Source organism: Dermacentor andersoni, chromosome 3 (genome assembly GCF_023375885.2).
Source record: "Dermacentor andersoni chromosome 3, qqDerAnde1_hic_scaffold, whole genome shotgun sequence".
In the NCBI taxonomy this organism is placed as follows: domain Eukaryota; kingdom Metazoa; phylum Arthropoda; class Arachnida; order Ixodida; family Ixodidae; genus Dermacentor; species Dermacentor andersoni.
This window is the reverse complement of record NC_092816.1, coordinates 67475169-67502915: the sequence shown is the minus strand read 5'-3', so window position 1 is coordinate 67502915 and position 27747 is coordinate 67475169. Positions and strand designations below refer to the sequence as shown.

At 41.2% G+C, this 27747-nt stretch overlaps 1 protein-coding gene across 4 annotated transcripts in view; it reads left to right on the top strand.

Annotated features, from left to right (window-relative positions):
- The first annotated feature begins 254 nt into the window (after nucleotides 1-254).
- Nucleotides 255-27747, top strand: part of LOC126545903 (ankyrin repeat domain-containing protein 27-like) — a 36518-nt gene continuing 9025 nt past the window's right edge. The window contains exons 1-15 of one of the 4 annotated variants that reach the window (XM_055062372.2): nucleotides 255-649; nucleotides 748-818; nucleotides 1108-1213; nucleotides 1558-1594; nucleotides 1712-1785; nucleotides 3196-3251; nucleotides 6163-6243; nucleotides 6328-6383; nucleotides 9030-9186; nucleotides 11666-11742; nucleotides 12085-12250; nucleotides 14304-14375; nucleotides 15070-15136; nucleotides 21833-21971; nucleotides 25896-25989. In XM_055062372.2, the coding sequence (XP_054918347.2) occupies nucleotides 771-818; nucleotides 1108-1213; nucleotides 1558-1594; nucleotides 1712-1785; nucleotides 3196-3251; nucleotides 6163-6243; nucleotides 6328-6383; nucleotides 9030-9186; nucleotides 11666-11742; nucleotides 12085-12250; nucleotides 14304-14375; nucleotides 15070-15136; nucleotides 21833-21971; nucleotides 25896-25989 (1230 nt within the window). In that variant the 5' untranslated portion in view covers nucleotides 255-649; nucleotides 748-770. Of the gene's footprint in view, nucleotides 819-1107; nucleotides 1214-1557; nucleotides 1595-1711; nucleotides 1786-3195; nucleotides 3252-6162; nucleotides 6244-6327; nucleotides 6384-9029; nucleotides 9187-11665; nucleotides 11743-12084; nucleotides 12251-14303; nucleotides 14376-15069; nucleotides 15137-21832; nucleotides 21972-25895; nucleotides 25990-27747 lie in introns of all 4 variants that reach the window. The other 3 variants (XM_055062373.2, XM_072287193.1, XM_050193946.3) reach the window with 3 other exon arrangements.

The following is a 27747-nucleotide window of genomic DNA, read 5'->3' as shown; positions in this document are numbered from 1 at the left end:
GCTGCGCAAGACTGACCTCGAACCTCGACCTCATTCATTGCCTCATTTCAACATGCAAATCGCTTACCAAGTTGTATAGAGACTACTGCTGACATTATTCACAAAACTACTAGCGATGGCGGATGTGGACTGCGTGGATTCATTGCTCGTCAAGCACGCACTGCACGTTTCAAAGTTTGCTGCAGAAGTGAAGCTGCTACTTCTAATTTTTGACACTATACGAACAAATACATAATTCACTACTACAGCCGACTACAGCACATCGTTTTGTTATTTTAAATTTATTTTCACAACACTTCCATATGCTTTGATTCGGGATAATTACTAGCGCCACCTGAAGGCACGTAGGGGCGCGACTGGACGCTTATTGACGTCAACTGGTCCACATGCTCCGCAAGCGATGCAATCCGTAACAGATGTTCGCGCTCAAGGAATGTCGGTAGTTTCACCTGTTTCGTCCGCTTACTGGCTTTGTTGTATGTGCACTGCTTTTCTGGCTTTCCGCAGAGACGGAAGGAGCGTGGCTGGGCTCTGAGCCAATACAGCGAGAAGCCCTGTCATCTGCGTTCGTCGCGCCGGACGAATGAAACGTTATCAACGCACGTCCCCCAATACCTTGAGTCACGCCGCTCAAGCGTCCTACGTCAGAGTACGAGCTTTCGTTTTACGAGTAGCTGACGTAGAGCAGTAAGCCGTCGTTACGGTGGGATCTTTCGCATTCTTAGCAGTTTTGACCTTTCCAACAAGTTGTATCTACGCCACAAAGAAGGATGTCCGCGGACGACTTGGAGTCCAACCCCTTTTACAAGCTGTTGCAGGTAAGAGTGTTCCAATTCGTTTGCGGTGTCTGAAAGTTTTGTTCTTTAGTAATAACGTCGTATTTGTAACTTTGTCAAGTTGAGAACGTCGCTCTGTCATATCGCGTCGGCGGCGGCTGCCGCGATCCTGCTTTGAGACGTTTGTTCTGTGTTTCGGCCACTGCATGACCTTGTGCATTAGTGTGGATCAGGTCGTTCTCAGTAGCAAATGATCAGTAAACGTTGAGGATTCCGCTTACTTACGCAACCTCTCACTTACGTGCCTCTTCTCATCTGTTTTCCTCCAAAGACGACGTATCGATCGAAGTACGAAGATGCTCAAGCAAATTGCTGGCTGGTATGCGTACCACACGCTTCGTCGCTAAAAGGAGTGAAAATAAACTCAAAGTTTGTTGGTGAGTTGTATTAATAACCTCTAAATCCTACCTTATTTACGTGTTACAGTAACCGGCTTGAATTTTGCCACCTAAGTTCTTTTAATGTAACTGGTTTGTAACTGGAGGCAGAACCAAAATATTTACGCATATTTTTGTTCTGTTGCTGCCATGCTGGTAGCTAATACTGTTATTCGTAATTGGCATTTGTTAACAGCCCTTTCCCGTTACCACTCTTATGTTAATGCGACGCTTGTTGGAAATGGGCAAAATAACACTTTCAAACTAGAAACCTTGCTCAAGGAAATCTAGTGGAAATCAACAGAGCAGTTTATGATTCTTTCTGGTATACATACTCTCACTAGATGCCCACATCTTGAGGCCATCACCACTTTTCAAAGGGTGAGAAAAAATGCACATTCTTTTTACACTTATTTCTTCCTGCATATAGTAACAAGTGCATACAAATATATTTCTTAGCTGGCAAGCATTATCAGCAGTTGCTCGTCTTAATTGCAGGCAGTACACATTCTCTGGAAACAATTTGAAAAAGAGTGTTGAAGTCGATGGAGCAGAAATCAAAGCAGTTTCAGGTATGTGTCTTTGACAGCACCTTTGGTCTTGCGAATCACTTCAGGCGATCAATGCGGTGAGGTGGGCAAGTTGGTTGCTGTAGGTCTCATTCATATTTGGTGCACGGATTTACTAAGTAGACTGGACAGTGCTCATCCAGTCTACTTGTGTCTTTCTGTGAGTTTAGTAAGTCTGTGCTGTAAACATGAATGCGAGCACTTCAGGCAAAACATTCATAGCAATAGCAAGTTAGTGAAAATCTTGGCAGGTTCATGAAAGTGAGAAGTTGTCTACCCTATAGTAGCACGTAGCTACAGATGAAACCCATATGGGTTTCTCAAAAAGAAAGTTAGACAGCTGAAGATAGTTGGCATTATGAAACATCCTTCCAGTTCACAATTGAACACGGACGAGAAGGACAACACAAACGCCAGTGTGTTGTCCTTCTCGTCCGTGTTCAATTGTGCGCTGGAACGATGTTTCATAATGCCAATCACAACCAACTAGCCCAGCTGCCCATAGTTACCGAAGATATTTGTTTAGGCCGGGATGAATTTTTCTTCAGCTCCAAAGCTTGCTTCTGAGAAATTGAGCTTCATGCTACCGTTAGATGGACGGCAAGTTTTTCCACTTCATGTCAGTTTTCTTGTGTTATGGCATACTTAAAATTAGCTGGTAAAGTACATTCAGTCTGATAACTCTGCCTTTATTAAACAGTTGTCACATCTATAGGAATTTGAAGTTGTGCAAAGTTTCCTAACTCTTACATGTCGTAGGAAATTGTCACAAAATTGTTCTATTGTTTTGCATTGTCTTTTTTTTTTTCTTGCACAGCACACACTGCCATAAACATGAGATGTAGGCAAATGACATGCTGGCTTGAAGTACCCTTGCTAACTTTTGATGGCATCATGAGATTTGGACAGCATCTGCTCTGTACTAGTTGATAATCTATCTATAAACAAACAAGCACATTGCATTCTGAAGGAACCAGAGAGTCAGCCTAGCCAGTTTTAAGAACTACTTCTGCACAAAAATGACCCAAGCTGGCAAAATTGCTTCAGTAGCTGCGGCGTCATACTAATGGACTGATGTAGGAGTTAGGGCACAAAATTGAAGAAGGCAAATATTGTCCTTCATTTTGTCTACCTGTAACCATCCCTTTTTCTGCCACATAAATGCAAGTTGAGCCTTGAAAAAAATACTTCACCATACTAAATAAACTAACTTGCTGCTGCTCGTTATGCAGCTGTAAGGTAGTTTAGCATGAAGACTGTGTTTTCCTTCAGCAGCAGTAACAGCACAATATGCATGGCAGACGTGCGTATTGTGGGCTATATAAATACGTTCATGCAAAATATACTTAATGTGTATATGTATTCCTTTTTTTCTTCAGCTCTAACTGAACATTGCATTTTCTTACCCTGTAGGTTTTCCTCATGAGTTCACGGTGAAGATTCTTGGTGAAGAACTTTGCTACAACAGGGTACAATATCTTTTGTTAGAGCACGTTCAATACATTAAGGCGCTTACAATATTTTACTAAGACTGATACTTGGGCTGGCTGGTTGAAATGCATATTTGAACGGCAGTGTAAGCCACACATGTACACAGAGAATGACCACACTTAGTTGCGGTTGGTATGGTTTTCTTCTGGCTTAGTCTTATGCATGCGTACATGTTTTTAAAATTTTTTTTTACTTCCAATGAAGTGTAATTTCTAGTTCAATGCTGTGTCTTGTGGTGCTTTCTTCTGTGTGTATTTGTGTTGCTTGTGCTGCTGTTCATATATGCTAAATAAGCGTGAAGGCTTTTTTTTCTCTTTCTTTCTTTTTTTTTTGTGCGTAACATTTCAAGGCCTTTCATGCTTGACTTGCTTACATGCGTTGTGACCAGGGTGGTCAGTTCCACTTACCAGAAGCAGATTTTTGCCTGCAGCTTTTGCTGATTTGTTTGCAAGATTTTTTCAGTAGCTTATTGGTGTTCAAGCGTTTAAAGAAAAATAATGTTTTGATGTAATATATTCTTTCACATGGTTAAATAGCCATGGGGCTTAATGTTCCCTTAGATGAATGATTGTTGAAGGTAATAAGAGTAACCAAAAGCTACAGCTATCATCGTCAGGGCTTGAAGTTGTGCAGGTGTCGAGTGGGTGACGTTAATGTCGGGGCGCCAACATTAAACTTCTTCATGCCATTGGATTTAAAGTTGGTGCTACATGCACATCTTTAATTACATTACATACCAATGCAGTAAAATTGCTTGCAATCGTAATATTGTCGAAAGTATTAATTACCAGGTAAAAGTGCACGACGTGCCACTAAAAATATCAATAGGTGTATTTTTTTATATTGAATAGTATTAGATTACTTCAGAAATGTGTTTCTTGTGGGTAGCCTTACTTGGAGGCTTACTGATAATGAGCGTGTGGGTGGAGAAAAACCAGACAAGATGCTGGTGCCTGGTGTACAAGAGTAAGCATCACATGCATTCAATGGCTGAATGAGTTATGAGAACACACTATTTTGCAAGTGACATTCAATTTTAATGCATTTAAACAGTTTAAATGTAGGACCATATGACTGGCAATAAACTTTAATGCATTAAGCAGTTAATGTGATGTTTGTGCCTAGATGGCATAGGTTATAAGGTAGTGTTGTAATGACTGCGAGTTACTTTTACCTCTTTCAGTATTTGTAACATTTTACTCTACTTGGGCAGGACATGTAATGAGGAGGCAAGATAACCGATGGTCATTAAGGGTTACGGACTGGATTCCAAGGGAAGGAAAGCATAGCAGGGGGCAGCAGAAAGTTAGGTGGGCAGATGAGATTAAGAAGTTTGCAGGGACGACATGGCCACAATTAGTACATGACCGGGGTTGTTGGAGAAGTATGGGAGAGGCCTTTGCCCTGCAGTGGACGTAACCAGGCTGCTGCTGATGATGATGACTCTACCTCTGAAAGCACTTATGAAAGCAGTTTATCACGTGCATATTTAGTCCAAACTAGTTAGTCATTTAAAAATATTCTCTTGATGAAATATTCTGCTTGCTTGATGCTATTTAGTGTGACAAATTATGGCACTTAGAGAGAGAGGGAAAGCTTTTATTGTGTCCGGTTGGGGTTAGAGAGAAGGGGGCGAAGAAGAGTTGCTCCTTCTTTCTTCTCAGGCGGCGGCTAAGAGTCTGTAGAGTCTGTGGGTTCTGGCGGCGCCCTCTGTCATGTAGACGAGCTGGGTTTGGATGCCGGAGTCAGAGCTGAGCAGTGCATTCTGCCATTGCTGCATCATTTTTTATGGCACTTAGAAAAAAACTTTCTTTCAGAAGACTATCAACTTGTTGAAATAAGTTTGTCTGGTCATCCGGGTTCGCAACCAAACTGAAGGTTTATCACTGTTAGAGAAACATGAATATTGTTATCAGACATACTCCTTTTTCGATGATAGTCTGCATGTTATATTTGTGTATAGTTCAAAAATCCAAATAATTTCATTTCACGGACAGTCTTATGTCTTTAACTGCCATATTTTGCACTAAAGAGCGACAATGTGCTCATGTGCTTGTAATTATATATCAGGTTGTAAGTTGTAGTTGGTTGTGGTAGTTGGGCATGGTGCGTTTGTTGCGAATGCAGTACTAGAAACAACATTCCCCTTGTACGACAAGAGCATTTCACATTATTGATGGTCTTATTGGCTTGTCAGAGTGGGAGCTGGCTGACAAGACAATGCTTCCAAAAAGGCATATTTCTCCAATGAGTCAGCCTCGCCACTATTCTCGTGGCTCGAAAATGAATGTCTTCTCTGTATCATGGGAAAGGCATGTGAATAACGTAGCATGCAAGGACTGAATTCCTCAGATGTACCAGAACTTAGTCACGAACTTGTGGCTCCGTCTTCTGAAATTCCTTTACATACCACGTGTTGCCTGGTGATGATGCATTGCCAAGCTCTGGGCTTTTTAGATAAATATTGGGAGTGCTTTGAAAAGTTTGCTTGGAGAATGCTTTACAAGCAGTGATAGTCAGTTTAATGTTCTGAAACTGAAGCATTCTTTGCACAATAGTCAAACTGAAATAGTCTGCGCTTCAGGAAAAAAAAAAAAGAAAGATTCATTGCTGTTACCATGGCTGATTTGTTAAGTATGCTTAAACATTGACTTGCTTGGTGCAGTAGAACTTGCTGTGTTAGTGCCCTTCGATGTATGAAATTATTGCACTGAGTGAAATATGTCAAATCGCCACTGACATCTGGAAACGCTGATAAAGGGCTTGAGGCGCTGTTTGAACATGATGCATAATGGCCCGTGACTTTGAGCTAGGAATTTTTGTGTGTCTCTTTTGCCACGCAGGCTTTAAAATGTGCTGCAGCATAGCCACCTTACAATCTGATTTCAGAAGTTCAAGCAGTACAGGGTTCTGACCATAAGCAAGCCTTTTGAGGGTGCATCATCAGATTCGGACATGGTAGGTGTTTTGGTAAGTGTTTTGCAGTCATCTAAAAGCACTAAGTTGATTTTTTTTTTAGTACTATACATCTTGCATTTTCATCTGTATTTGCAGGAAACAAACGGTTCCCTTACTCCTGCAGATTTGGAGAAATGTCTGTCCTATAAAGAGTGAGTTTACACCTATCTTTAGCCTGGTTTTGTGTATGACTTATTTAACAGCTTTATTGACTTGCTGTAGGTAGAACCTTGGCTTCATTGGTGCAATAGTCTTACTGGTATGGGAAGCTCATAAATAGAACAGAAAAAGTACTTTTTACTAAGCGAGCCATCATTAGCAGTCAGTCAGAATCTTGGTCTGGGATAGTTGGTTCATTGTGCTAATGAACGAGTAAATGGCATACAAAAATATTTGAAAATAGGGATGCAAGGTATGAATAAACAATATGCATGGTTTTCCGTGGGTGTTGTACTTCTACTTCGCGTGCCCATTCTTCTTTTTCTGTCATGCCACTTACGTATTCATTAGTATAATTAGTAGTGTAACAAGATCAAAAAGCAAAACGTGAAGACACCCGTGTACTTAGATTTAGGTGCACTTTAAAGAACACCAGCTGGTCCAAATTATTCCGGAGTCCCCCACTACAGTATGCCTCATAATCGTATCGTGGTATTAGCACGTAAAACCCATAATTATTTTTGTAAGATGAATTGAAGGGCAAGAGGGCGGCAAAGTTGAGTTAGGCGAATTGATGACCATTCATCTTGATGTGTGAAGCAGTGCACGGAAACACGACACAAAGGAGCAGACTAAATGGACAAGACAATCGCTGCACTCACAACTATTTATTTTGGAAAAAGGAGAGTTAATATATATATATACACACACACTATTGCACCACTTGGGCGACAAAGAATGCCACTATTTAACAAAAAAAGAAAGGGAACAAAACATGGTCATTTTAAAGCAATCCAATTACATTTTTTTTTTTTGCTGGTCTTTCAAAAAATGACAATTCGTGCTCATTCAGCATGAGAGATGGCTGGATGCTACACAACTATTTTCATTTTGCAATATGAAATGCCTATAAAAGGGCAAGAGGCTGCAACTTGGGATTTGTATCATCAGCATCGCCATCAGTGTCATCATCACCATCAGCAAAGGCCTCGTAGATCTCTCATAGAGATCTCAAACAGATCTTCTTTTGCACCTAGACCAGTGTGAGCCAAACTACTCCTGTGCCTGCAAGTCTCCTAATCTTATTACCTAATCTAATCCAACGTTTCGATCAACAGTATTTCCTTTGAAATGTGTTCTGTCAACCTAATAGACCATCGATTATCTGTTCAACTCGTTATATCACCTGTTCCTCTCCGCTTGTTTCTATATTCTCTTCTATCTATCCACGTTCAACCTGTGATATATGCTACATTGTTTTTCTGCCTCTTGATGCTATGCCTGTAATTCCTTGTTTTCTTACCACTTTTCTAGCTCTTAGTTCTGTTCAGTCCGTCATGCTTAAAGTGATAGGCTTACACAGTTAAAATTGGAGGAGAGCAATGTCAATTTGGGAATTGATCCGGCTCTTGCATACAGGCTTTTGCTGGTACGAACGAGTGAGCGAAGCAATTTTATTAGGAATGCCTGCAGAATGATTAGCCTTCCCCTGTAAGAGAGGCATCACTGTGACGCGGTCATGACGTCTTCCCGACATGTGGCGCCCTTACTCCGGCTTTGGCCGCACTACTCCCTTTGGTCGACCACGCCTGTCCATCTTTTGGGGTGGCAGCCTCCCTCCGGTTTCGCTCGGTCGTTGCCTTTTGAGGGCCGCCGAGATCTGCTGGTAAAATAATTTTCGGCTATGCCAGTGGCTGTCATTGATACTGCAGGCTTAATGTGTCTGGCTTTTTCCTGTAGGTCTTGTGAAACTAAAATCTTTGTTTCAGTTAAACTGCAGCAATAGTCAGGCTATTAATGTGTCCTTTTCAAGAAATGTTTCCAGTTACATTGTGTACTATATATAAGAGGAGGCTGAGAGGCCAGCCCTGTTAAATAATTAATTAGTTAATGAATTTTTGATACCTCAAACACCATGCAAGGTGGGAGGTTCTACATGAAGGCTGGGTATGATGAGGGTGTTAACAAAAGAGAGACATTACTGCAGTCTTGAAATGTGCATGGTTAGTATGAACAACAATATCCACAGGAAGATCTTTCCACTCCATAGCTGTATGCACAAAGAAAGAACTGTAGGTGGGTCGTAGTTCAAGGAAGTGATGGGTACACTGGCCTCTGGTAGATGATTTGGCAGGAGGTGTGGTGGGCTGGTTTGATAATGGAGCTGTTAAGAAGTATGAATGGTAGAATTTATGAAAAAGGCAAAGCCTGGATACTTTGTGTCATATGTGTAGACTCGACAGGCAGGCTTTGGTTTCCTATCACTCTGAATTTTTAAGTGTGTTACGCTGACATTGTGCAAGTAGGCAGACGATAATAAATTGTAACAGCTTGATTCTGGACGGGTTCAAGCATTTGATTTCAGTTATCTTGATGGTGAGGCTTCCATGCAGCACTAGCACAATCTAATCCTGGCCTGATGAGAGCTACATAGGCTAATAGTTTTACTTGGCGAAGAGCAAGTGTTATACTAAGTTGGAGAAAAATTAGAATGCGGTTAGTGTTGTTAACAGTGCTTGTTACCAAACAGTTAAGGTCGTGAGAAATGGCTTGTTAGCTTGATATGTCGACTTGCAAAGGTAGCGTAGATGTCTGGCACTGAGTTATGTGACATGCCTCTCTCTGTCTTTCTTCTGCAGATCTCTGACATACCTTCGGAGTTTGCCTGAGCTTGTGCCACTTCTCAAGGAGCTGGATAGGAAGCTGGAGAGCTTCTGTGGCACCTACATGATTCTGCCTGCCTACTTGCACGACACTGCGCAGAAGCTGAAAGACATAGTCCTCTGGGCTGTGGATGTGAGTGCAAGTTTCGAAGGCATACCGCAAGCCTAAACTCTGAATCAGACTAGGCTGGTGCGCTGCAGTTCACTGCTAGAGGGAACGCAATAGACAGTGGGTGGCAGTTTGAGGATGCTCTGACCAGCTGTGGTTGCTGCTTGGTGCTTGTTAGCAAGAAGTTCCCTCAATATGAAAGAAACTGGCACCACTGTAATGTGTTTTCCCTGCGTGCAAACTGTGGTGTATGCAGTGTTTTTGTTGTGATGCTGCCACATTTTGTTCTATTTAAAGATTCCTTACAGACATTGTAGGATGTATTGGGTGAGGGGATCATAAAAGTGAAAAGTAAATGCATGGGAACAGAGCACTATTCACATATGCAACATAATATATAAATACATTAGAGCATTACACACAGAAAACACTTGTAGGTGTAGTAGAAAAAAAAAGGGGAAAAAGAATGCAGGCCATAATGCAAACTAAACGACAATTAACAAAAGTGGATTTGCCAATGTCAGTCAAACGATGATAAGAAATGCAAGAATAAGAAATACAAAAATACGAAATTGAGACCAGGAACATTTTTGTGCAACAAAACAGCCTACTAATGCATAAAAGTAAAAAAATGTTGCTATCAGTGAAATGTGAGCTCATGAGCTGGCGGAATTTGTCTAGATTTGTTTTACTGTTGATGAAATCGGGAAGAGCATTCCATAACCGGATGACAGGAGGAAGCACTTACCAATTGAATGTGTTAGTACCTGGGATGCTCAATGCTTTCATGTCCCCTGACATTAGTCTTCTCTGCACGGCTCTTGTGACCAAGTTATCCATGTCCTCAGGTGGCGCTAACATCAGAGCACTCACACCATCTCTAATTGTAGCTGCATAACTATGACACCGACTCCCACCATCATGCGCATGTCTTGCAGGGAAGCCAAACAGGTGAAGTAAGAGCTGTGCAGTGAAGACAGAAGTTCGGGTACGTGGGAGAACCTGAGCATAACCACCTTATTTATGTCATGAAACGCGTCTAGATCCTTTCCTTGAAGAAAGGTCAAAGAACCCACCAGCTTGTATGGTAGACTATTAATTTAAAACAACTATACATAGTTCTGGCCAGGCATTTTCTCAATCTGTGACATTACTAGGAGCTGTTCTTCAATTTTAAAGGGGCCCTGAGACACTTCTTATCAAAGTAAGGAGTGCATTTGAAGTTAAAATAGACTATTTAAGAAATATATTTCTGCAAAAAGTACTTCAATATTAGAACAACAGAAAGCTGAGCTAGTTGGTAAGGATTCATTATGCAAGAAAAGGTGAGGCGTGCAGACAGGACACAAGAGTAGAGAAGTGGACAACAAGAACGCCGACTATCAACTGAAGGGAGCACTGAGGTGAAAAAAAGAAAGAAGACACAAAACTCATCTGTGCAAGCTCTGGAACTGTATCACCACGTGTCAATCTGGTACATGTGCCGGTCTTTGTGAGAGATAACTGTTAAGGCACCTAATCTCTTCCTTATGTATAATGGTGGAAGTGCGTGCGTGAGTCAGCCTTCGATGACTTTACATAAGGAAGAGAGTTATGTTTGTTAATTCAAGCCAACATCGTTCTTGGCAATCTTGCAACAACTTTTCCATGTCGGATATGTTTTGAGCCTCTTTCCTGGCTGATCCAGGTGGTGGTGCACAGCCATGCCAATATTTCATTTTCAGGTTTGAGCTCTGTTATTGTTTTGCAATTTTAATATTTAAGTCTCGAAAAGCTTAAGATAAAAAGCATGCACTGTCAGTGTTTTGTTTTGTGACATTTGTTTGTGGGCTGCCATTCTCAAAATTCCGAGGAATAATTTTGTAAAGGATGTAAGACCTGGTACGAGCAACTTCAGTGATAGAATGATGTGGCAATAGAGCCTGCATATACCGCATGCCATATAGCATGGCAAGGCAATAGCATGCATATACCTAAACATATACGGAACCTCAAAGCAATGCCAATAACGACAGTAAAAATTCACTTGGAGTGTGCATATACTTAATTGTTATTGCAATAAAAAAAATGTGCATCTACCTCTTCCCCCCATCCTTCCCTCCTTGGTGTCATGTCCAGGAATTTTACGAGTGTAACATGACTCTAGCATGCACAGTTCACATCAAAATTGTTCTGTTCTTTAAATGCCAAGGCTTTAAATGGTTCACAATTGTAGCTATTTTTCATGTAAACTGGTGTGTCTCCTTAATTTCCAGAAAAAAAAAATGAGTGCTGAATTACAAAACTTGTTGCTGTGTTGTGCTTCTAGATTTCTAAATACACTTCTTAATTTCAAATGTGTTTAAAAAATGCATGCGAGACACGAAAGGACCTTTGTCATAATGTGTGTGTGTGAAGGTGGTTCTGTATACATGTACTAATATACATACAAAGGTAGCTTTCATTTCTCGCTCTATTCTTCTTTTGTATTTATTTTTACACCTTCCTTCTTTTTCCTTTCCAGTCATTCCAGAAGTCACAGACACCACCAATACCAAGTTATGGTGGGGCTTTTCAGAGGATATCTCTAGCTGCAGAAAGGTGCAGTAGTATGTTATTTTTATCGCCGTTAATATTACTTTGAGAGCCATTGAATAGAACACATACAATATAGGCATCAGGTGCTCCCCACATATGTGTTAGTAAGACAAATTCACCTCTTTTAAGAATAGTCCTTTTTGTGAGTGCCAGTGACTAAAGTGACACAGACTATGTCACCTTTCTGATACTCTGTGTCACTTTAGTCTGATAATAGGTGAACATCTGGTTACCATCAACTGCTATTGATAATTCTATTGAACCCCTTTTCAGTAGTAGCATCATATCAAAAATGCTGCATTTTCATGATGTAATAGCATTTCCCCCCTTTTTTTCTGCTTGCAGCTACATAATGGGAGCAGTCCATCAGAAAGTTTTCGGTGCTGTGAAGCAGTTCTGTCGGCAGGAGGATGCTGTGCTTGTTGAGAAGCTTAGGCAGCTTCACTCGGCTGGCTTGAGCCCCGATCAACTCGGTGTTAGAGAATCCTTTTGCTGCCCACTGCCTCGCTCAGTAAGCCTTTCTATCGGTTATGACTGTAAGAAGCGCCTCTGTACAGTGTATTGCAATCTCATATTAATATCCTAGCTGTTGGTCTGGGGAAGTTAAACCCCACAACTTGATTTGATTTGGCTTTGTTGTGGACGGATCTGCTGTACCAAACTGATTGATGCTGACTGTGAAACATAGTGCAACTTGGGCAATGGCACCTGATAGGAATTGAATTGGGATAACAGTGCTTGTAATCATTAATAACTAAGGGTGTGCAAATACTCGAATATTCAATTTCAAATCGAATAGCAAACGTACGAATAATTTGATTCGTGAATCAAATATCTGATATTGAATTTCTCAAATATTAGGTTTTTAAAATATTGGCACTTTTGATGAATGACCCTGGCCATGAACAGTGCCTTGACGTGCGCAGCGTTTACATGGCATGCGATCTTTATTGGTAAAAGGTTCGGCCAGGCCAACTGGAATGATTGAAACGATTAACGTTACGCAAAAAGAGGGAACAACGAAAGCATCACTTGTGGAAAGCACAGAAGCATGTGTGAAGATCGGGCGAATTAGCCACCAGAAGGCCTGCTGATCGAATCAAATACGTGAGTTCAGTGTTCACACAAGCACATTTGCGCAGTTCTGAGCTTTCTACCCACATACAAGCACACAGACGAACATGGCACGTGTGCTCGCAGTAGTTGCCGGCTGCTCGACCATGGACCCAAGCGCTGCTTCAACGGCTGTCAATCTAACTGTGCACGTGATCTCGTGACCGATCACTGACCAACCATCCGCAGAAACATATTAGCGACAGGCTTTCCGTGATGGTTTGTGGCCCGTTATCACAATGGCCGGCGGCAAATTTTCGTCACGGCCACACTATTGGCTACACTGTTCAGCCCATTAGGCCTGATTGGAACTGCGTTGTCGGGTCTTGGTGACTGAAGTTATGGTTACCGAATCTCAGATCTATTCACAATGTGACCCTCATAAAGCTGACAGACCACCTCACCAACGAAAGCGAATGCACAGGCTGACTGTTGCATGTTCATGGCCACCATCTTTGTGAAATAGCGTACGGTGGCCCCTTGTTCCAAACGCCGTTTGTAGGCACACAGTGGTCTCTTTTCATATTTTCACGAGGCTGATCACAAAACTAGCTTTGGATTTACATGGCGCGCTGGAAAATATCATGTGACAGCACGCTGACCCGAGGCTACAGATGCATTCACCCAAACTGCAGATGGACGCAAATGAAATAGAAAAGGGGAGAGGGGGACGTCGAATGAACTTGTCGTAGGCCTTCTGATTTGTGAACTCTTTACCATCGGCGCCGATGACCGCACGGAGTGGTGCCAAGTGACATGATGTGCATTCCCCGCATTTTTCTATCGTGCGGATTGGCCTTAATGACGACAACCCACATAAACCACCTGCCATAAAGATGGAAGAACCCTCCTGTTTTCCAGAAAACTGGAAAGCAGTACTTTCCAAGCAATAGAAGATTGCCAATAAGCACAGTATGGTCCACTATTAAACTGAAAATCCCATTGGTATTTAGGACAACTTCACTATTTCCTCAGATTTAGAGAATAAAAAGGACTTAATTCTACTTAACAGGCATTCTATCGATAAAAAATATATTCCGGACCTTCGTATACAAACTGAGTTATCAGTGCTGTCATACTAGTTTGGTGTTTCTTTTAATAAAAGTAGAGCGTACTATACATCTCTGTTTATAAGTACCTAACAACGTAACAACCTCGCAAGATTTTTGTTAAGTAATGTGTTTAGCCTCCTGAGCATGTTAAGTAATGTGTTTAGCCTCCTGAGCATGTCTAGCACTGTTTTTTTCCATAAAATTTAGAAGCCTAAAAGCTTGTGTTAAATTTTCTGATATTCAATATTTGATTTGATATTTGGCTTATTTTTATTGATTCAATTTGATTTTCGATTCCAAATCTACTATTTGGTATTTGCACAGCCATATTAATTACCTCTCCATATTTAATAACCTGGTCTGTATGATTGTTTGCTCCTATTCTGGTCATCTTTCCAGGTGGTGGAACTTGCTTCACTGGACTCAAAGATGACACCTTTAGAGAAGCTCTGGTGTTTAAAGACCACTCTGGTAATCACTTTTTTCATGTTACGCTCTTGTAACATGTTTTGTAAAAGGTAACATATACACATCATATACCTAACATGTATCTTGAAAACTTAAGCTCAAGAGCAAAGGTTAGAAAGAAAAATATGTATCCTGAAAGATCTACAGAGTGCCTTTAACTGTGATTTTAGCTGCATTAGATCTTTAAAATTAAAGCAATTTACTTGCAATCTCTTTATGCTTACCATATGAGTGTTAGTCAGATGGATGGCCTTTTTATATGAAGTAATTTGTGCAGTGATATACACGATGAAGTAATTTTTTTAATTGACTTCTAAATGATTAATCTGAGAGTGCTAAAGCATTTGGGCAGTTGAAGACTGTTCTCAATATTATCTGACTGCTCGATCACATTCTTAAAAATGGAGTTCCTGCGGGAGGTACTCTAATAGAGAACAGTAAAATGTGGTTCTGTCGTTATGTTTTCTTTCCTGGCCACCCTGCCTGTATGGAAATTGGGAGTAGCCTAAAATTAAGTAACCATTCATGGCGGGGGGCAAATATGCTTTTTAGCTTTCTGTTTAATATTATGAATAAGATCAAGTGCTATGCCATGTGTTCCAAAACCTGGAGCAAGGTAAATTAAGAAAAGTGACTAAAATTACTTCCTAATGTTTCTTTGGTGTTGCAGTTTGTAATCCTTTCTTATTTGTTGCAGAAAATGCTATCGGAGGAAATTTATGACTCTACTGCATACAGCTGTGCTCGTCTGAAAAATCCTAATGGTAGGGCTTTTGTGCACTGTTTTGTAAAACATTGAATTGTAAAAAATTGTTAAAGTACAAAAAATTTTCAATCTCTTTTTGTCTATCTCTTTCCCAGGCAGCTCATAGTAGGTCTTATCAACTCTAGTTTATCTTTGAACTTATTCTGTTATTATCTTCGTGTGAGAAGCTGTCCTGAAGCATTTCTATCTTGCTGAATTAACATTTCCTATGCTTAATATCCCTGGAAATGCTCTAGTCCAAATGAAAGTTTCTTGTCCCCTCAATCAACTAAAATGATACTTGTGTTAATTTTAATTGTCTGTTGTACAGACCGCAAATGGGATTTTCAAGGATCCCACCCTTTGGTCAGTTGGCCAGTCTGTCATCGAAAAATGATGCAGAGGAGAAAAAAGATCATCACCTCCGGGCAATATTCACATGCATCATTTTTCAGTTGAACGCCATGTGCTCTGACCGCTGAACCATGACACTTTTGCTGAACTGATTGAATACTAGTAGTAGTTATGCAGCGTTACGCCCAAGGCAGTTAGATGTACCACTTAATGGGTGCTTTACAGAAAACTAGACCCTAGCGTTGCAAGTGTTGGGACACTATGCACTGAAACAGATAGGTAGACATGATGAGGCACCTTGCACATACATTGCAGAGGACAAGAGTACGATGTTGCAAGCACTGGGACGCTATGCCTGTCATGGAAAAAGTCATGTTCCCTTCCTGTGCGCAGCCACGGGCCACATTCTGGTCTATAATTTCGGGGACACCGCTTCCACTGGATGGTGATTGGCTGAGCCAGTGCGCTGTAGTATACTATTGCTCCAGTGATATGTGACACTGGACGCTACTTAATGCAAAGGCAAATGTATCGGCAAAGTCAGGGTCCTTCAATACTTTTCTTCTGGTCACGAAACACTTGTGTGACGCGATGGGAGCGTTTCGTTTAGCGCAGGCAGTGGACGCACCACGACGCTGGCACAAGTAGACGGGCATCGCAGGAGATGCCGGTTGGATGCCACATGCGTTCTGTGGCTGCGCCTGCTTTTGTGCAAGGACCGGCTGCCATTATGGGCGTGTGAGCATTGTCGGTACAATGTGTAAATCGCCACCCAATTTCTGAAACTCGTCATTTCTCAGAATTCAAAACGTGCACTTGGGACTACTCCGTCGTTGAAATCCGACTAAAGAATGATTGCACGTCGCTCTTTTATGTAATCGCATGTTAAAGGCCCGTGTTGCTGTTTTTGGTTGCTTGCGTTTCAAATTTTGCACTCTACATTTTTTACTGTGTGGTGACAGCATGATTCATGATAGCGACAATGCCTTACATTTGCTGTATGCCTCTATGTCATTCCAACGGTGACTGACTAACCTAACTTACTAACTAAACTAATACCTATTTAAGTATACTAATGAAAGAACTAAGCTTATTAATTAACAAAACTAATTTCATACCTAATAATGAACTAAACTACCTAACAAAAGTCACCAAATACTGAAATTAACTAAGTAATAACTAACATTAATAGTTAAGGCTAATTAATGAATGAATGGATTACTCAACTAATAACTAAGCTAAGCAACTAATGACTGACTTAAATAACCTAAAAGATTCAACCAAGCAAGCAAATGACTAATTAACTAAATCAACTAATTATCTAAGTAATCAACCAAGCTCACTAATAACTAAGCTAACTAAATAAATGACAAGACTAACTGGACTAATTGTCTAATAACTAACCTTACTAACTAAAGTAAACAACTAACAAACTAGCTAAACAAACTATATAACTTATAACTACTTTAACTAAGTAACATATCTAAAGAAAATGACTAACCTACTAATATAAGTGACAAACCTAAATAACTGACCTAATTTTTAAAAATTAATAAAATAATTGGCTTCCAAAATAATACAATAACTAGATCAAGAATACTAATAAGCTGACAAAGCTAACCAACTAGATAACTAAACTAAATTATTTGCCAACGAAACCATTATGTATGTCCCTAACTAAAGTAACTAACCAAATGTAACTTACCAACTGACCAACTAATAACTAATTAACAGCTTAACACTCGAGGAGAGATGTTGATAGGATTCGTGGAAAGGAATAAGCTGCGAATAACGAATACCTTCTTCAGGAAGCGTAGGAACAAAAAGTGGACCTAGAAAAGCCCTGATGGTGAAACAAGAAATAAAATTGATTTCATACTTTCTGATGATCCCAGCATAGTGCACGATGTAAAAATGTTAGTTAGGGTAAAGTGCAGTGATCATAGGTTAGTAAGGTCTAAGATTCACCTCAATTTGAAGAGAGAAAGAGTAAAATTGATCAGGAAGAAACCAGCCACCCTAGACGCAGTAAGAGTAAAAGCAAACCAATTCAGGCTGGCACTTGCAAACAAATGTGCAGCCTTAGAACAGAGGGATGAGGATGACGTAGAGGGAGTGAATGAAACCGTAATGTATACGTACTGCGGGAGCGGCGTGATAAGTCTGCACGGTCCAGCCACCTGGTGCTGCAGAGCTTAACCAGCCAAACAAAGAGCTACTATTGCTCTAACCAAGTGTAAAACATCTTACACATTTTTAAACAAACGAAAAATTTGCACCAGCAGTCAAGAATACACTTCGTTACTGCTACTTTGTTTGGTAGAGGTCTGTGTCACCAGGTGGTTGCACCATGATGACCATTCACATTTGCGCTTCTGCTTATCCCGTGAAACGGCATGGTTAAACAGCCAGGCCCTGTCTCTTGCGCTTGTGTCTACCCGAATACCAGACTCGCGAAACACTATTGTGGTAGTAATCCTCCGTTGTAAAGTGACAGCCGTAAACGCGCATATCTTGGCGCCGATCGGATAGTGACAGTCGGATGCGCTGCAGCCACTGCGCTCGTCTGCTGCGTTGTAGAGGGACACGATGTTGCAGCTTGACATATTGCCAGGCGCTACGTTTGCAGCCCACAACACAACAAAGGCGAATCATGGTGCTCGCGAAAAGACTGATACCGACGCTGACCGCAGAGCTCTCGTCAAAATGGAGCATGTTGTAACAAGCAGACGACGCTTGCTGTGTGTCGGAAGCGCTTAGGTGTAAAGAGAAATTGGTCTTGTGCATTTTCTTTCTCTTACTTTCATTTTATAGAAACAAATTAACTAACATTCCAGAAATTACAGACAACTTTTGTTTACCATAAAGTTGGAAAAAATTATTAATGACATGCTCTGGGAAGCCAATCAGATAGCTCACACTACAAGCGTCAATCGGGCGACTTACGTCAAATGGTTAGACTGGCTAAAACTTCAGCCGAGCCGTGTGCTGTGATCGACAGCGATGTACATTTTTGCGACCTTATAATAAATTAGTTGTTTATGCGAGCACTTAGATGTGTTAATTAATGATCAGAAGGACCTACTCTATGACTCAGTATGTTTGTACAAAATCATCAAAATCATTTCAGGGTCCCTTTAAAAACTGAGCAGAGAGCGATGGAATGAAGAACGTTAGGTGTAATGTTAACATACAGGAAGAGAGTGGTATGAATCAGAGCGCAAACAGCGATAGCCGATATTCTAATTGACATTAAGAGAAAAAAATGGAGCTGGGCAGGTCATCGAATGCGTAAGTTAGATAACCGGTGGGCCATTAGGGTTACACACTGGGTGCCAAGAGAAGCGCAGTCGAGGATGGCAGAAGACCAGGTGTGGTGATGAAATTAAGAAATTTGCAGGTGCTAGTTGGAATCGGTTGGTGCAGGACAGGGATAATTGGAGATCACAGGTAGAGGCCTTTGTCCTGCAGTGGACATAAAATGGGCTGATGACGATGATGATGACTACACTTGCTAACCAAATCTAACTAGATTATCTAACAAACCAGAGAATAGTCTAAATAGAGACAGCTGATTGAAACATTTTGTGGAAGGAATGCTATAAGGGGGTAGGGGCATGTCAATTACACAATACCACTGTGTATGACAAACACATTGCCCGCTGGATTATTTCGCCAGAAGTTCCCATTGAACGTTCACCCTGGAAACATGCTGAAATAGATGATGTTTATTGGCATCCCTTTTGAAACGAGTTAAGGACAAATAATCGCTTAGCCTGCTTAATTTAATCAGGTTTTACTACATCTATCGCTGTCAAGTCGTTTGCCTATGTGATCTCGATCTTGCTTTCGTATTTAAAACTTCTATCACTATATTGTACCATTATATACACTTGCGATGACTCCAGTTCTGTCAATCTCTTCCCTAGTTGTAGAATAGCTGTGGGAAAGGCCAGCATCTCTGGTGCCACCTCCTTTCCCTATATGAAACTTTTGGAAAGTTTTGTAACCAGAGGAAAAGTATAGAAGGTCCCTGGTGAAAGCAATCAGCTCAGAATATGACTCCAGATTCTTTGCGTGATGGATAATAAATCTAAAACACTTGTTAGCAGGAACCTCAGTGCCCCTACATGTTGTAGTATCGTCACGTACATGTTGCTTTATTTTTTTGCAAGTGACAATTTTTCACTGGTTTATCACTGTCGTCAAGTTATTGTTCGTTGCTGGATGCTGAAGGTATCCGAAGTTTCTTGAATGCTGTCACAGATTGTATTGAAGAACTTTTTTATGGTCAGATTGCATGCTAGGTGAGGATACTGTTGTACAGCTCTCAAAGAGGTTAATAATCTCATGGGAGTGTCGACCTGCATAACGGGCAGCGCCGTGTTGCAGTGCACAGTTATGAAAGTGTTGACAGCAGGTGTGAGCACAGAGCATACTAGTGTCGTAGCATCATGTGCTAAGCTATTCCTGTAAGTCCCTTGTAGCACCAGCAGCTTATTCACTACCATCACGAACAGAAATGCACCCATGGACACCTCCGCTCAAGATGGTTATAGTAAGTGGTTGCAAAGAATATATGTGCTGACAAATAGCAGGGGCTATTCCGTATTCATTGGAATGGCCTAGCAGACGGTTCTCGGACACCAGGAAGTTATGGGTGCGTTCGTCTATGCTCGCTACTTTCACAGGTGCGCTCCATAACATGGCACTGACTGGTGTGCCAATCGATGCTCCTGTGAGATTATTAAAATATTTAGTTTTAGCACTGTCTGGCTCTTCACTGTTGCTATAAAGTGTAATAATATAGTCTAAAGTCTATAATATGACTCCAGATTCTTTGCGTGATGGATAATAAATCTAAAACACTTGTTAGCAGGAACCTCAGTGCCCCTACATGTTGTAGTATCGTCACGTACATGTTGCTTTATTTTTTTGCAAGTGACAATTTTTCACTGGTTTATCACTGTCGTCAAGTTATTGTTCGTTGCTGGATGCTGAAGGTATCCGAAGTTTCTTGAATGCTGTCACAGATTGTATTGAAGAACTTTTTTATGGTCAGATTGCATGCTAGGTGAGGATACTGTTGTACAGCTCTCAAAGAGGTTAATAATCTCATGGGAGTGTCGACCTGCATAACGGGCAGCGCCGTGTTGCAGTGCACAGTTATGAAAGTGTTGACAGCAGGTGTGAGCACAGAGCATACTAGTGTCGTAGCATCATGTGCTAAGCTATTCCTGTAAGTCCCTTGTAGCACCAGCAGCTTATTCACTACCATCACGAACAGAAATGCACCCATGGACACCTCCGCTCAAGATGGTTATAGTAAGTGGTTGCAAAGAATATATGTGCTGACAAATAGCAGGGGCTATTCCGTATTCATTGGAATGGCCTAGCAGACGGTTCTCGGACACCAGGAAGTTATGGGTGCGTTCGTCTATGCTCGCTACTTTCACAGGTGCGCTCCATAACATGGCACTGACTGGTGTGCCAATCGATGCTCCTGTGAGATTATTAAAATATTTACTTTTAGCACTGTCTGGCTCTTCACTGTTGCTATAAAGTGTGACAATAGAGTGCAACACTTTGTAAAAGATGCAAACGCATTTTGAAGTGCTTGTGTTATGCATCTGTCAAAGCAAATATCGGTTTCTATTGGCTATCACTTGCCATTACATCTCGTTCGCTCTCAACTGCAAAAAGCATCATAAGGTTTTTTTTTCTAATGCACTAGCTACACTTCTCATTAATCTATTTAGGCAGAGCGTATGTCATAGTCAACTGTTTCCTGATTTACCTCACTGCGCTTGCTGTCTAACGCAACCTCTGTACCACTCTTAAACAAGCTTTTGAAGATGGTAATAATAATAGTAAGAAAAATTGTGTTAAGGTCTCTTAAGAGCTTGTGGTTTAGTGGGCACTATGATAGCATTAGAATCCAGCAGTATTGTCTATGGTGAGAAAGCAAAATTAAATGGACTGGCTCACACCATGTGCGGTGTGCTATGTTTGTGTATGACCATCCAAAATTGAAATCAATGTCTTACGCGACTATTCACGTGTTCTGTGCTATTCCTACATCATTATCAGAGTAATTGATGTTCAGGTTGTGTTAGAGATTGCCATTTACAATCTCCTTGTATGTCGGGCATGTCACAGTTGAGTCATACAGAGCTGTTGGCTTCTTCCAGTATGTTGTTTAAATTACTCTGTTTGAATTGAGAGAGTTGTTTAACACATGTAGATGCTTTTTAATGTTTCTCTAAAAAGATGAGTTAGAAGGCAGGTTGCTTGACATGTCTAATGTGATTCCTTATGCTTACGCTGGCCTTTGCTGACACAGATTTCTTGTTCAATGCAGAGCAACTGCACCTGACATCTGATGATCTGATTCCAATCCTGGCCTGTTTGATTGTCAGATGCAAACTGTCCTATCTGGAAAGCAACCTCTACTACATCCAAAACTTCAGCTGGAACCTCCCAGAGAAAGACATGCTCGGGTAATTTTGGTCATTTCATGTACCGTGAAATCATGATAGTCAGTGGTAGTGGAAATTTAATGCTTTGACTAATTCAGTCTTCTGACGAGAACATATATAGGCAAAGTGACAATGTTTGGCTGAATTTTACCTGCATGGTGGCTTAAAGGCCAGCTGCAATAGAATGTCACTTCAGCACAGTTTGTTTATCCCTTTCTAGCCCGTTGTCGCCATTTTCCAACATACTGAATCTGAGCTGCTAAATACGAACGACAGACCTAAGTGAGATAAAGCCTTTTTTGGGTATGATGTGTAGTCATCCAACAAAAACATGTTGGCGTGTCAGCATGTCTGACTTGGAAAGCAATGCTGTGCCACGGCCGCTCGATCCAAAAGCACAAGGTGCGGCCCGCTGCATCGCGCCTGAACGGCGTCTCGGGCCTAGTTCTCCGTGCGCCCGCTACGGCGCCACTGCTCGGGGATGGCTGCTGATAGAGAGCGCCTTCACAGCTGTGTCAGCACGCGCGATCTCCACTCCAGTCATGGCGTAAATAATGCGTTTTATATTTGAAAATTGCAGATAAAATCTTTTAAGTCATTGGAAGTGCTGATTCAAACGCCGACAGATTGTCACAGGGGTGGAAATCTGTTCTAGAATACGCCTGAATGCTATCCATGACGGTTGCCCGTATGATGCACGACCGGGTGATGCACTTCCATTGAGAAGTTCTGCTTGAAGCAATCTATCCGTACTTTCATTCACTTATCGGGAACACATACGCAAAATAAAAACTTTACATAGGAAGAACTTGTACCTTGTTTCCCAAGTAATGCAAACTAACTTAGATGAAATCAAAACGCTTATCATTGCAAATAATCATCAGTAGATTGTTTCTCACGAAAACGAAGCATATTGAGTGATGCTAGAGGTTATCTAAGGAGTATGCCCCTTTTAACGAAGTTTAACTTTTCCTCTCTCTTGCCAGTGTTCCTGACAAGTATGACTCGTCCAACAGCGCCTCCCCCCTCCCCATCCTGCTTGGCATCAAAATCACCTCAGGACCCGTAAAAAAATTTCTGGCTACATGCCTGGATGTCCACATTTAAGTCATTAATTGAAACAAAATTCAATACAGGTGAAGTTGTCGGAAGTTTACAAGTGCAGCTGCAGCCAAGAAAAGTGAAAAAAATGTTTCAGCTGGCAGCTTGATACTTTTCTTGCATTCTCATAAGCAAGGAAGAATATATTTACTGATATTCACAAACCGAGAACCTTCCTTGAGGGAGGTTTATGCGACAACCTCAAAAGTCGCTCCACTGTTGAATTAACATTCCCAGCCCAGTTGGCTAAGAGGGGCCGCAGCAACTTCCTCAAGAATATTTTGCAGAGCTCTTCAGTATGAGCATGGTCCTCTCTCCCACACATTATTTGCCGACACTTTGTGAAATGTGGAAGTAATGCTGACATCAACAGGTGGCACAGATTGCTGCTTTTTCGGATCTCCTCTGTCTTCATGACCCGTTGAACAAAGATGCAAGTCAGCTGGCAAAGCATAACAACTTCCATTTTAGGGTATGTCAGGCCTCCATTGTCCATATTTGCTATCAGCCCGTAGAGTGGCCTGGTTGGTTCCGGTGCTTCCAGCAGGGTCTTGCACAATTCGCATGGCCGGTACACGGTCGGTACCGCATTCAGAAGCAGGAACCCAAGTTTCGTGTTCTTTTTATAGTCGCTTTCTGTAAAGTGCAGGGAACATACCAGAGACCTGTTGCTCGGTTCCCACTTACTTCTTTTTCCCGACACTCCTTGGCGAAAAATTTTTTAGCCACGCTTCTCGACGCATCAAGTCACAGGGGCACTCGTGATATTTCATAGTCGGGTCCTTTTTAGCATTTGTGTTGCAGAGTGGCACACAACAGTTACGCGGCATGGCACCACATGAACGAGGCTGGCTACGACACACACGCACACTGAAGAGCCTTAGTAAAGCACAGCAAGCACAGGCAAACTTGCTCTCACACACGCACGCGAAAAAGCACAAGATTAATGCATATCACACGAGGCAAACACATTCTGACGCGAACCGACTTGCTCACACACATGCACACGAAAAAGCACAAGATGAATGCATAGAGCACGAGGCAAACACGTTCTGACGCGAGAACCAATAGCCCCGGCGCGAAGTTGCGAAAGTATCCCCGAGCAGTGGAGCCCTCACCAAGAAAAGCGGTCGCAACTGTAAACTCGGCCGAGATGCGCCCGCCTATTGTCTGCGGCGCAACGTAGCTGGCCGCACCTTGCTTTGCATCGAGTGGCCGTGGCTGTGCATACGTTGTTTCCAAGAGTAAACGCTCCAAGAAACTGACATTCAAATTCAAAAATTGCAGTCGTCATCTCTGCAATACTGGCACATTTACAGGCTGCCATAAAATGCCAGATTATTAGCCTGCCAATTCCGTATTAGTGCAGTGTGCAAATCTGTGGATTATTATGTTGTGCTAGGCGCCCATTTTGGTATTTCATGAAGAGCCCACAGATATTGTGCAGAGGTAATAAATGGTCTGAAACAATTTTGGATGTTCTCACAAAGAAGTGTTTTTAAGTGCAATTAAAAAGCTTTTCTTGTAATAATTTAGGCTAAAAGGCTAAAGAGTACCGACAGGACATTTATGACTCATCATTTTCTTTGTGAGTTAGACGATGGTTCAAACACTCCCTATAAATACCCCTAGAAAGACTTGCAAGCGTGAGAGCACACAAAAGAATAATTACTTAATGATAATACAATAATAACTTCTTTCTACAAAACAATTTCAGTTTCAGTACTCGGGAGATAGTTGTATTGCTTGATGCTTCACAATGTCATGATAGACTAGTTCACTTTGTTGTTTTGTTCTCCCAGACGAGCCTTAGAAGATGAAACGGTTAGGTCAGGGCTAAATAACAAGAAAGAAACTTGTTACATTTATTTCCAGAAAAGGGTTGTTAGGTAGCTAAATAAAGAGAGAGAATCGAGAACGTATGATCTCATTCAAGTTACCATTCCGTCTGCTGTTCATGATCACTCTTTACGAGTTCCCGTCGTAGGAAAGGTGGTGGTGCGGTTGCTAGCCCCTTAGCACCCATGCAATAGTCATCAAAACCCCACTCGCAGATGCTGTGCTGATTCACTTTCCTGGAAACTGTTGTCCGCTGTTAACGACCAGTTTTATACTTTTTGTGGAACTTAGGCAATGCTGTTTAAAACCACCCACGGCATCTTTGTTCAGCATTTGCAGGGCAGTTCTTGGGTGATCACCCACTATCCCCCTCGTAGCTGTGGCCTCTGCAACCACTCTCTCAGCTGGCCTAGTGGCTTTTTGCCAGTGGAGGTCACCCACTGTGAACACATGCACTCACGTACACAAACACAAAACTTGTGCTGAAAGGTCACTGCCACACATGCGAAATTTCCGAAGGCCTCCTGTGCCGAAGAGCATTGAGGACAAAAATACCGTATACATATCAAGCAGCGACCAGGCGTGGTCAACTCGGGTCAGACGAAGTCTGGGTTCTACATCAATTCTGGCAAGCAGTAATGATCCTGCTTTTTTTCAGTTTCAGTATGGTAAACTTGCATTCTTATGAGCTATTTCTGATGCACCCATTCTCATTTTGCACACAAAATCCTGCCCTAACCTTTCTTTGTAGCTACACTACTACTGCTACAGATATGTTTTATGCTATGCAATATTTCACTGCAGCTGGCCTATAAGGTGAATTGTTCTGCCAGTTCATGCTAACCATTTGCTAACCATTTCAGTTCTGCTGCAAACATTTCACACACTGCATGGTTTATGGTGTCAACGCCCCTCATTGTCTGTGCCTTTGAACTTAAGTGCCTTTCCAATAGGCTGTGGTTTTAAGTTCTATTTTTGTCATTGATTTCCGTGTCTTTTGTTCAGGTACACCCTGGTTACCTTCCAAGCTGCTAAGGAATTTCTAAGGTTGCAGGACACTTCACATCTGCAGCCATCACAGACAGGCATGAGGCGAGAGGTATGGAGAGAGAGAGAGAATAACTTTATTGAATTGGGGAAAGGGGGATAGGGGATTAGGAGCTTGATGGGTGGTGCCCCAAGTCCAGGGCTCCACTGGCTTCTGCCGCTAGCCGAATGTGACCAAGAAGAGCCTTCTGAACTTGCTGTGCAAGCTATATTAAAGAGGAAAATTTATCTAAAGATGCACTCCAGTTCCTCTAATCAAATATGCGGGAAAGGTGCAGATGCTTGCATGTGGCACCTGCTGAACTAGTTTGTATAAATAAAATATTGTGCATTCAAAAGAAGAAATTGTGTTCTGCCATCTGTGCGAGTCAAAATATTGATTTAGGCTGTCAAAAACGATAAAAAAAAAATTTGGTCAGTTGAAAAAAAGAAAAGAAAGAGACATAATTCTAGTGCTAAGGTTACAAACTCAATTTGTATGAAAAAGATTTATCAGTTATGTAAACCACATTACTTGACCATTCAAAGCCGACAAATATAATGTATCAATATACAGTTTATCCAAGACAGTTGCTTCATTGATGCAACATTTGTTGGATTTCTGTCTACAAATTATATGTTTATATTTCATAATTTTGTATAACTTTTGTCCGCTTTTGTTGTCCTAGCTGATGCAACTTACAATATTGCAATTAGTCTGTTTTCATTGTAGGTTATAGGCATTTAGAGTTGATGCTTCATATTCCTGAATATTAAAAAAATATATGTATATATATTGGAGGACCAAGATAAAAAAAACTTCAGCAGCCATATCTAAAGATGCACTCCAGTTCCTCTAATCAAATATGCGGGAAAGGTGCAGATGCTTTCATGTGGCACCTGCTGAACTAGTTTGTATAAATAAAATTTTGTGCATTTAAAAGAAGAAATTGTGTTCTGCCATCTGTGCGAGTCAAAATATTGATTTAGGCTGTCAAAAACGATAAAAAAAAAATTTGGTCAGTTGAAAAAAAGAAAAGAAAGAGACATAATTCTAGTGCTAAGGTTACAAACTCAATTTGTATGAAAAAGATTTATCAGTTATGTAAACCACATTACTTGACCATTCAAAGCCGACAAATATAATGTATCAATATACAGTTTATCCAAGACAGTTGCTTCATTGATGCAACATTTGTTGGATTTCTGTCTACAAATTATATGTTTATATTTCATAATTTTGTATAACTTTTGTCCGCTTTTGTTGTCCTAGCTGATGCAACTTACAATATTGCAATTAGTCTGTTTTCATTGTAGGTTATAGGCATTTAGAGTTGATGCTTCATATTCCTGAATATTAAAAAAATATATGTATATATATTGGAGGACCAAGATAAAAAAAACTTCAGCAGCCAGGGAGTCCAGAAATGTTTTTGTATATATATGCAACAAAGTTTGTTCAAATCATTCCTGCAGTGGCCAGATGAAATAATTTCTGCATTTAGCATTTACTTGTTTGATTCTGTTTGTTCACAATGCCTCAGATACCGTGATAAAAGGTTTCACATTAAGTTATTTGAATAGGGAAGCTGAGAGGCACAGATGTCTCTGTATTAACTGTTCTTTGTTTAAGTGCACTTGTACAGTGGAATCTCGATAAACGGAAATCGCTTAAACATTACTATAGGGATAGCAGCTTGGGCTTGTCGGTTTTCCATCCTGGTGTTAACAGCGCAAAATGTAGACGAGACACGAGACGAGAAGAAGACACCACAAGCGCTCTGGTGTCGTCGTCTCGTCTCGTGTCTTGTTTACGATTTGCGCTGTTAAC